Source organism: Candoia aspera, chromosome 3, assembly GCF_035149785.1.
Source record: "Candoia aspera isolate rCanAsp1 chromosome 3, rCanAsp1.hap2, whole genome shotgun sequence".
NCBI classification, from domain to species: Eukaryota; Metazoa; Chordata; class Lepidosauria; order Squamata; family Boidae; genus Candoia; species Candoia aspera.
This window is the reverse complement of record NC_086155.1, coordinates 43,094,739-43,105,938: the sequence shown is the minus strand read 5'-3', so window position 1 is coordinate 43,105,938 and position 11,200 is coordinate 43,094,739. Positions and strand designations below refer to the sequence as shown.

At 38.7% G+C, this 11,200-nt stretch overlaps 2 protein-coding genes across 6 annotated transcripts in view; one reads left to right on the top strand and one right to left on the bottom strand.

Moving 5' to 3' along the window:
- Window positions 1-482: 482 nt before the first annotated feature.
- On the bottom strand, window positions 483-8,185 carry YOD1 (YOD1 deubiquitinase). Its single transcript, XM_063297463.1, has 2 exons — window positions 7,642-8,185; window positions 483-6,441 (listed from the first exon to the last, which is right to left on the bottom strand). Exons 1-2 carry the CDS (start codon window positions 7,847-7,849, stop codon window positions 5,735-5,737), a joined length of 915 nt encoding a protein of 304 aa, XP_063153533.1. The 5' UTR covers window positions 7,850-8,185; the 3' UTR covers window positions 483-5,734.
- Window positions 8,186-8,778: 593 nt separating this feature from the next.
- Window positions 8,779-11,200, top strand: part of PFKFB2 (6-phosphofructo-2-kinase/fructose-2,6-biphosphatase 2) — a 39,472-nt gene continuing 37,050 nt past the window's right edge. For 4 of the 5 annotated variants that reach the window (XR_010067558.1, XM_063297459.1, XM_063297461.1 and 1 more), the window contains exons 1-2: window positions 8,913-9,049; window positions 9,528-9,670. Coding sequence is in view for 3 of the 5 variants with exons in the window: in XM_063297459.1 (XP_063153529.1) it covers window positions 9,571-9,670 (100 nt within the window). In the remaining 2 variants the exon portion in view is untranslated. Of the gene's footprint in view, window positions 9,050-9,527; window positions 9,671-11,200 lie in introns of all 5 variants that reach the window. The other variant, XM_063297462.1, reaches the window with a different exon arrangement.

Here is an 11,200-nt window from a genome sequence, read left to right as displayed (position 1 = left end):
AACACCATCCCACTGATTTTAATGAATATATACCAAATGTAGCTAATTCTCAATCTAAACTTTTAGCTAGTTTATCTCTTTTCTAAAACTAATTACTTTTAAATACTTTATAATGTTTTACTATTACATTGTGGTCATCCATTCCTGCACATTATACAAGCATGCCACATTCTATTAATATGGTTGATGCCCTTTTGCTCAGAGACCATAGATCATGGTGGTTGACTGTATGCTTTGAATGCAGAAGATCCAGGCTCAATCCTTTTCACTGGAGAAACCCGATGGGAACAACCTCTGCCTGAGACTTCAGAGGAGCAGAGTACATGGTCAGAAGAGCAGAGACAATACAAAGCAGTTTCATCATGTTCAAACCAATTTAAATCCATAGACAACTCAAAAACTAAACAAGTATACAGTCCAGTTCCATCAGAAGAGAAACTGAGTTTTTAGTAGTAAGAATTTGTAATACATTTTGCAATAGCTCTTATACTTTATGTATATGTTCCAGCATCAATTTTTATTAAAGATAGAAAGCAGAAGTACAAGCGAATACAATGTGGGACATATATGCATAATGTTACATTTTAGTGCTGCTATAATTAAACTCAAGAGAATATATTAAACAGAAGATATCTATATCTATATCTATATATAGATATATAGATATACATACACATACACATACATACATACACACACACATACATACTTCTATGAAATAGCAATATGTGGTATCACCAAAAAATACTATATTAAATGTTTTAAAAATGTGATATGCCAGTTTACAAACAAACAAACAAAAATTCATAATGCACTCATTCTAACTCCTTGGCAAATCACACTAAACGGATAAAACCGTGATTGACAAGCTTTTAAAGTGCTGTACTTGATACACTGATCTCATCTAAAAGTGTGCAAAAGGCCATCTGCTTAAGTATACATAAAGTCCCTTCACACTTTTGAATTTTAACGCTGGTGATATTGCCAGGTATGCCAATTTTGGAACAGATCTTCCAGTCAAGTAATACTACAGAACTAAGTTTCATTATCATTTAAGTATTCAGTCTTCAAATTGCACTCTGGTCTCAATATATACTGAGAATTTTAAAGTCAGTGATAGTTTTAAGGATATTAAAATGTATCAGATTACAGTTATGTTGCAATGTAGAGAAATTGGCACTAGAACAAAAAATGAAGATGATATTCATCTACTCCGATTGAAGGAGTCCATATGAATTATTTCTGTATCCATAAAAAGGAGGGTGCAAATAATAGCTTTTAAAGATAATGCAAACATAGATTCTTTTACAAAGTAAGTGATGTTAATTTGCCATAGGAAAGTTCATCTCCAGGCTGACTGTAGATATGAAGGACTAGAGGTTTTTTTCTTACAAGGAAAATATTAATTTTAGCACTGTCTAGAAAAAAACTAAAAAGTGACATGAGAGATTGTTCGGATTATGACACATGGCTCTTTTAGCTGTCATCCAATGTAGTTTTATAGCCACTTTAAAACAGGAGAGAAAACCATAATGTTTAAGTATTAGAACCACTACTGCAAAGTATGTTTACCAGTTTAGAGGACATTTTTTTTTTCTAGCTATCAATGATGAAAAGTAATCCAAGTCTTCAAGTACATGGCAAAATCTCTCATACCCAGATGCTTGAACAAAAGGAGATAATAATCTTTATGTCCAAATTTACAAGCTTTCAGATTCTAATAACCACCAATTAGATAAAACAAATATCAGGTTACATTTGTTTTCTTCTGAATCCACAAGATAGTTTTTATTTTATTTTATATATTTTAACTCTCAAATGCACTGACCTGCAACTAATGTTTTGTGTGTGTGTGTGTGTGTGTGTGGACATACTTATAACATAACAATAGTTCAATAAAAACAAGTTCTGTATTTTTAAAATTATATTAAAAATTATAATACTGATAGTAAACTAGGTCTGCTGTGATTTAAACCCATGTCAAGTTTCTCCAGACAAACCTTAAAGTAAAAATGCAAAATGTACATACTCTAAAATTAAAAATATTTAATAGAAAACAATATACAAAATAAGCTTCCCTTAGCACCTTTGTTTAAATGGAATATAATAGGTCAGCTTCTCATCATCTGTATGATAGGTGCATTTAATCAATTCTAAAGCAAACAAAGTGAGATTAGTATTTAGGTTTGTCTGTAATCTCGGCCAGTCTGTGAACAAATATGATCCTTCTCCCAAAGCACAAGGTTTAAAGGCTTTAACTGTATTTAATTAATATATTAAAGTCTGAGAATAGTTTACAACTTTTCTTCAAAGTCATCTGAAAGTCTTACTAATTTTAATTATCTGTTTTTCCAAGTAAATTTAGATACATGGTTACAGCTTAAATGCTTAATATATTACACTTCCATATTTTGTATAAATTGCACCCTATTTTTCGAACCATTTTTGGCAAATGAGCCTGTAAAAAAATTACTGGAAGAGGTTTAACAAAAAGTATCTTAAACGGCTTAACTAACATATAGAGAGAGAGAAACAGAAAGACAAGTAATCTCCAGTGTCTACTTATGTCCAAGTATGTATGTATAGGATTTTAAGATCAACTAATCTGACTTTAAAGAGATCAGTACCAATATTAATTGTAAAATATTTTCATTTGCTATACTCTTAATTTCCATTATTTAAAACAGAACTTTAAATAATTCACTATAATTTGATATTATCTAATGTCCCTTTTGGCCAATAAAAGCATGCAGCTTAGTGAGTTTGGTAACACTTTTCCTATAAGTACAATTGCAGTTGGTCTGTTTAAGGCTTTTGGCAAAAGTATCATGTTATAAGTCTTAACTGAGTTACCCTTAATAACTCTAAACTAGCTAGAGTTAGTTGTGACTTGGGTTGCAACCTAACACACTTCCATGGGAGTCCACTCTTTTGGGATTAACTTCTGAGCAGACATGCATAAGATTGCCTTTCATGTCCTATGAACTTAAAATCAACAGCACTTAAGTTAGTAATTAATGTTTTCCATTTGTTTAAGACCCACAACTATCTTTAGCTAGATTATTTTAGCCCACCAAATATGGGGCAATGATTGCAGATCTCTTTGATGTTTCTAGATTTGAGAACTTTCACTTCAATATATACAAGCAGAAACTGTGAAGAAATACAACTCAAAAATATCTGACTCAAATATGAAAAAAGTCTTTGAACTAAATTGAGTCAGTGTTACAAGTCACTGAAGAAATCTAAAACACCCCAAGTACAGCATGCCAGTCTTTGTCAGTTGCAAGTAAGGATATACAAATCATTCTTGATTCAATTCAAATCTCTGAATGATTTTAAAAAGTGCATTTTCACACTAACTGTCAGCTCTCTGAATTGGATCCAAATCTTTTAACATTTCAAATCAATCTGGAACTTCAAATCAAATCTGAATATTGAAAATTTACATAGCCTAGCTGTAATCACATTAAATTATCTTAGCCTTCCTGACCCATCTATGTTTCACATCTTTAAAAAGCTATTTTTTTAAATGGGAGCCTGACATACTGCAAAGCAATATGCCGTTATAAGCTTTCTTAAAATTTTATTTAAAATAATGTGCTGCTGCAGCCTAGATCCTACTTTGGAAGGATGTCTATCTGCCTAGAAAAAAACCACAAACAATTTAAGCACATATTACATGGAATATTGTTTGGGGGGAGGACTGGTGTACGTGTGTGTCAGTTAACTCAGGTAAACTGGTGCTTTGTAACAAGTTATATTCCCCATAGCTACCATTCTGTAAATTGGAGACCCCTCCCTGGCAGCCATTTTCCAAATGTACCAACATGTTCTCAAGATTCCAAATACATCCATAAGCCCCACAGAGTTGGGGATCCCTGCACTAAGGCATAACTTAGTTGAGATATGTCACCCAGCCTATGCCTGCTTGAAATTTCATAGGTCACATTTCTTTAAAAATAAATGGGGAAAGCAATTAACCATGCATACATTTGGGACCTTAAAAAGGTACAAACAAGTCCTTTGGGGCAAGGAAAATTAGATGTTTACACCCAAATTACTGTGCCTGCTCAACTGTGGTTGCACAATATTACTCATTTCCTAATACCTATCTCATTAATGGCCACTAATACTGCTATACCACTGCCATTTTCTGACAACTTGAGTTATTTCTAAGTCAGAACGCATAAAGTCAGTTTTGATCACCACACACCAACATTACCATCTCACACATCAATTATATTTCCCCCTTTCTCTCAAACGCTAAACCCTTTTCTTTTAAATTTACTTGTAAGTTACTGTTAATTCAGATAGCCCCAAAATAAATTTTCTACTGCCTACAAAGGCCCCTCAGATTAAGTATAACTTCTCTACCACCACATGCAAACCATGATTATTCATGAAACATGTCTTATTAGCAAACAGTATTTGAGTAAACAAATGTATTTAGCCTGCCAAAACATAACACTTGTGTCAATACCAAAGCAGCTCCCCAAAACCCTTTTTAATATACACGTATATAAAGCTTGTAAGAGCTTCAGCAGTGAAAGGATGTGTCACTTAAGCTATGTGATGAATCAAGCATTATATTAGAGTGCAATGCTTTCCAATAGCAACCACTTATTTATAGTTCGTGATTTCGATGCAGGTCACTAAGTTTTGTTCTTAACGTGAAGCACCAGCCCATTTGGCAGCAATGTACAGTAAGAACAGCCTAGCTTCTCCTCCCTTCCTCTTCCTCCAACATATCCACATCTGAGGGCTTTTTTCTATGTTAAATGTACTGCTTTCAAGGGGACTCAACTGACAGTTTTCAAGGACAGTGCCATACTTAAGAAAAGTGGATAATTTAGAAACTTACCACTCAGTCCCCCCCTCCAAGGTTTGACATTAAATATAACAATTTGATGTTATGAAACAGCCTCCCCTTGAAATATTACAGCTGAGTATATTATTTATCCATATGATGAAGGTACTGATTCATACTGCTGGAATTTCTAATTCTGAAGGTCCTATTACTTATGCATATCAACACCCCAACAGATCACACCTTTTAAAAATATAATTAATGTATACTGATATATTAGGCACTATGGAAATATGCAAACTTATTAGTAGCTTTACCTTCTAAGGCTACTGAAGATGAAACCAGCATCCCTTATTTTTACACATATGGTTTTTCAAATCAGCAATTTCAAATAAAACAGCTTTGGGATTACTGCTTTAAGTTACAAAAACATACACAACATTTCAAATGAAAAAAACTGAGATGGAGGTAATCTTGCCAGATTTGAATGGAACCAACTTAACTATTTGATAGATTCCAGAATCAAGAATCCAGTAATGGAGCTGAGATTTTTATTCCATCAGTGATTCTAAAATCCTACATGCAGGTCTAGCTAGCTACAGCAATGTATATATTCAGTTGTGTTAGAGGGATTCCTTCAGCAGCTGCTCAGATTTTTTTCAAGAGTTGATACAGCTGTTGGTATCAGTTGCTATCTCTAGTTCTTAGATGTGCAAAAGAATACTCCAAGATCCTTGGAAAACATGACACCACTCTTGTAAACATTTTACACTATCAACTGCAAACCTGTGCATATCAGCCATAATTAAATTTAGGGCTTTCAAACTTTGAATGGATCTATAACATTACATATAGCTTATTTAAAAACCTGGAGGCTTGTTCTGGATCAGTGAGGTAGTAGATATGACCAACCTCACAGAAAATTCACACTTCTCCAAAGTTGGTGTGTCCCGTCTCCTTGGCATGTTCTCTGGCTTCCACTTGCCCTGTTAATCCTTTCTGACAAACCATACATCTCAATGTAAACCGATTTACATCAGTAAACTGTCTTTTTCTTCTGGCTTCATCTGCTAACTCCAAAGCCTGTGCAAGGACAACGTCATCAGTTGTGGAAAAAATTGTCTGGGGAGGAATGTCTGAGCTGGGTATTTTACGCTCAAGTGGATCATAGTGAATACCATCATAAATTAAAAGCACCCGTTTAGCATAGCCAGCATCTTCCCCAAAACGATCAATTCTGACTGTCTGAGTGTCAACTACACAAATTTCACACTGATAGAATTTAGACAAAATAGAAACCTCAATTGCACCTCCCCATGTATCTTCTCTTCTGATCCATTCACAGTATTCCTGATTACTTTTCCCTAGGACTGCCTCACTATAGGATTCCAAGTCACTTGCTACAATTTGGGCAATGAGATTTCTCATTTCTGGGGCACAGCCTGGATCATAAACCCCACCTTCTACTACATAATATATGCTAGTAAAAAGACATGAGTTGTCGGCTGGAACAACCTTTCGGGCAAGCACAGGGACAGCTTCTCTAACTGAATTAGAAACAGTTCGTTTTGTAACTATAGATGAATCAGTCTTGGGCTTGGTTGCATCTTCTTCAACTATTAGTGTATCACCTGTCAAGAAAAAAACAGAACAAAGCAATAACATGAATATTTAGCACAGCAGTAAAAAACATATCACAGCTCAATCATGGTTCTTTCAGATACCTCTCTTCCCCAGTATGTCATAGAGCTATAATATTCCCTTTGCTGCAGTGGTAAGTTCACTCCTCAAAGAAAATACTATGAAATTGTTCATACATAACTAGATGTAATTCAGGTGTGATTATTAAAATAAATTAGAGATAGCTGGAGCCAAACAATAGAAAAATTCTTTGTAAGGATTCCAGAAGGAAGAAAAAAACAGCTAATGAGTAATTATTCTTATATATTTCCTTCCGTAGCCAATAGATGTATTGTGAATAAGGAATACATCTTACAGAATTTCAAAACACAACAAATTTCTTTACCAAATTCTATGTAGCCCATTCCATCATGAAAAAAATACCTGTGACATGAACAAGAAGTTATTCAGTTAATCTAGACAGCATATTTTCCATATTAAAAATTTCACATTCATTAGAAACATGCAGGAGACTAGAAGTTACACCAATCCCCTTATCTCAAAGACAGGGAAGCCATATTTCACACAAAAGCAAAATTTCAAAATGTAATTGATGGGTGCTGCCAAATGTAGGCAATTACAGGATGTCAAAACATTTGTGTCATGGCTTTGCAATTTCCTGTTCTAATGAGGAGAAAACATGCAACGTTGAAAATAGCTTTCCTCTTGAGAAGCACATCTTTAAATATATCTGTAAAAAAGAGGATTACTACCAAGCAGGAGGACTTTTTCTAAGGGAAAAGATAATCGGCATCAATTATCATTACCAGTCCTGAGCCTGCATTCAATGCGTATCAACTGCAAGTAGCATAAGCAAGGAAGAAGAGATTTCTACTGACTTAAAATAGCTTCTTCTTACCTCTTATGTGTTTTACATTTTTCTCCTTTTTTATTTTAAGGTCACCACTCACTCCCATGCCTTTCATCCAGAAAACACCGACCAGTAAGCTGGACTGAAAGGATTTCATCCCATGACTGTCTTGTAAGTGGCGAACTAGTTCGACTCCCAAAAGCACAACAGCAGCGCCACAGGCCGAGCAGGACCCGAAGCCATTTCCAAATCTCCCCACTAGAGAGGCATCCTGATGGGAATGCAGGCCCAGCACTCACCGGGAGCGGCCTAGGCGCCCCGGACAAGCCCCTTCGCTTACCCGAATGAATGCCCAGCTCTCCGAGGCGCTGCTCTCCATCGCTGAGGTCAAGGCCCGAGGGGGGGAAGCCGAGCAGCAGGCGCTGGGCCTGGATGGGGACACCGGTGAGGGCAGCGATCACGGCCTGGAGTTCGTGCAGACGGGAATGTGCCGTGAGGCCGGGAAGCGGAAAAGAGCCACTCCGCGCTTTACAACGCAGCCGCAACATGATCGCCGCCCGATCTGTGGGAGTCCTCCCGGCGGCGGCGTCCGGGTTTCATTTAACAGCCCCCCCACTCCCGGCAGCAAAATGGCTGCAACTACCGGCAGCCAAGCAACCCTCGCATCCCTTCCCTTTGGCCTTCCTATTGGTCGCTTCCACATCTTCCTGACATGCACAATTGGCAGAGTGGCCAATCAGAACCGTGGGCGGACTCTCAAAGCAAGATCAGGAAAAACATCCGTTCGGGCCGCTCTAACCCCCTTTTCTCAGTGCGCTTGCGCGGGAAACTGGCGGTAGTGCTGTGACGCCGTCTTGGCTCCGTCTCTGCCCACCCACTTTCCTGAAGCTTTCCTGTTGGGATCTATAGCTGCTGCTGAGAGGCGAACCTCTTTGCGCATGCGTAAAATTAAAGCCTTCTTCCAATGGCACTTGACTTCTGATGGCTGCATCGGAACATTTCTCTTGGCAGTAGTACGGAAGTACTTCGCAATTGCCTTCTTCCGGGGTGTTTTCGCAACTTCCCAGCCTAGTCGACCGCTTTGAGTTTTTCTGGTGGTCTCCTATCCAAGGACAACGAAACAATGTCGCTTTGACTTTGCGTTTCTAAGCATTCAAACTCATGAATAATGTACCTGTCCATATCTGCCTACTGTCTCCACTGATCGGTTTTTCAGTTCAAACTAGGAAGCGAATATTACCGAAGGGTGCAAGAGGCGTCAGTGTCGCATAGTCAATTAGCGCCAATGCGTCACACGCGCGCGCGCGCACACACACACACACACACACACCTGTATGCTTAAACCCTGCGCGGGGGGTGGGGAGGTGGCTTCTCCCGTACAGAATTTCCCTCGGAAATACATTTGCAATCTGCGTTCACGCAACCTTGAATATGAATCTGGTTCCCATTGACCTAGGATTCTTTCCCCTTTTTCTGAGTTCCTTTGCGTCACTTGTTCGAATCGCATCTTGGCGTATCCGGCATTGTTCTGTTTGGCCTTCACGCCACTGGGCATAGCCGCATCTCCGGAGAACTGCCATCCTCTTCCCGCCCACCACCTGGGAGGAGACAAGGTCACCTGTGCCCGGGTACCTGGCCGTGGCTGGGCTGCGCTCTCTGGAGGGATCTTTTGCGGACTGCGTCGGCTCCGCTCGCGCGCCAGGACTCTGGCCTTGCTGTCCCCGGCGCGGGCGTGCTGAATTCCGCGGGTATGCCTGCAGGGGCGGGGAGAAAGGGCTGGAGCCGAACTGACCGAAGGGTGGGTGGCGATCTCGCTCAACAGCCTCCGTGGCATCTCCGCTGCGGTCCTTCGTGTCGAGTTTGAAGGGGAACATCCCCCCCGCCCAAGAGAATAAGCCTGAAAACGATGTAGGGCATCATTATTCATCCCCTTTGAGGACGGCATGCTTCTTGCTTTTCTTATTTAGGAATTTTGCTTCATGTTCATATTAATATTCATGCAAAATTATATATTGCTTTGTGGGGAAATAATAATAATAATTAATAATAATAATAGAAGATTCTCTCTTGTGTTGACCTTGAACTTTTTCATAGCTTCCTTTCTTTTCCCCAGCCCCAAATCCAGCCAGAAGGAACCTCACAGACCATGCCTATTTCTTCTTTTCTCTCTTGAAGAGAGTTTAGCATTTCACAACCTCCTCTTTTTTTTCTGTGTGTCTTTGGAAGGAATTTGGCAATCCAAAATTGAGGAATTGTGTGCCTTGCAGCAATGTCAGCAGATGCTGTTGCCATCCCAGAGCATATAAATGGTAACAATTACAGCCAAGATAGCAAGCCTTCAAATCTACGAGTTTCAGAGAAGAAGTGTTGTGAGTATTTGTGATGCTTTTGTGATGTTATTTGGAAGAGAGAAAGATTGACAGAGGATCAGTTTGATCACAGCGTTGAACAGAGGGGTAATTTCTTTTCTGAGACAAAACTATTGATATCTGGAGACTATGGTACATGGTATATTTAAATCCTGGTTCAGTACCCAAAACCTTTTGGTCTGGATGCATTCCATTTTACAAAAGGCTCATGCAGAATAAAGGTTTACTATATTAAAACTGGGAGATCCTGGTTTGAATCCTCATATAGAGTTGGCTCCCACTGAGTGACTTTCAGCAAGTCATTCATTTAAGCTCGCCTATTTCTTGGAGTTGATCTGAGAATGAAAGCATCATAGATGGGATAAGACTCATATAGGCTGCTGGATGGACAGCAAGTTTGGTGTAGTGGCTATGGCACCAGGCTAGAAACCAGGAGACGGTGAGTTCTATTCCCGCTTTAGGCATGAAAGCCGGCTGGGTGACCTTGGGCCAGTCACTCTCAGCCCTAGGAAGGAGGCAAGGGCAAACCACTTCCGAAAACCCTTGCCAAGAAAACTGCAGGGACTAGTCCAGGTAGTCACCAGGAGTCAAAAACTGACTTGAAGGGACTTGAAGGGACACACAGTCAGGCTGCTGGGTATGCCATGAAAAAGAAAATGTTACCAGGTTAATATGTACAGATTCACTGGTAGCATTTTGAAGGAATTATGAAGTGGAAACAGAGTGGGAAACATTTACTTGTGAAGCTGCGTGTCTGTAGAAATTGTTAGAGCCTTCCTCCCTACTTTGAAGAGTCAATACCTGCCAAAGGCTTTTTAATATGCTGTGGAGCTAAAACATCCAGGAGATTTTTAATGATTGTGACAAACACTTGGATAGTACTTTGATGAAAAAGTATGAATAGCCTCAGTGTCAGGATTCTTTAACTTAGATTTTTTCAGGATTTTAATATGTCTTAATTGCCGTAGGTCCTCTTGGAAAGAACTAGGGAAGAAGTAATGTGCTGGACGCACATAAACCATAATGATTTATTAAACAGTTTATTAAACCCAGCTAATGTCACGGGGAATGTCTTCAATTAATTATCTTGTTAACCAAATGCATAGCAGTCTTGTGATTAGATGAAATGCTCACATCTCTCATTGGTAGATTTTTCTGTATTTGGGAGGATTATTAGTTTATATGTCAATAGTTGGAAATAGTTTTACTGGTTAGCACACATGTTGTTTTTGCTAGATAGCAATAGTTTTACCAAATTATATCTTGGATGCTCTTTCTCAAAGAATTTAAATGCCACTGGCTTGTTTTATTTGAAGAATCCTATCTTATTCTTGCAGAGTTATGGTGAAAACAGATGCTAAATGAAATACATATTGAATGGACTATTGAAGGAGTTAATCAAAGAAGGTCAACATCTTGAGTAGCAAAACAATATGGAGAGTGACTGCCTGATTTCTTTTACCTGGGCTGTATTTGCCCCCCTCTCCTTGCTGCTATCACTTCCCAATGGTGAAAAGATGTAGATAATCT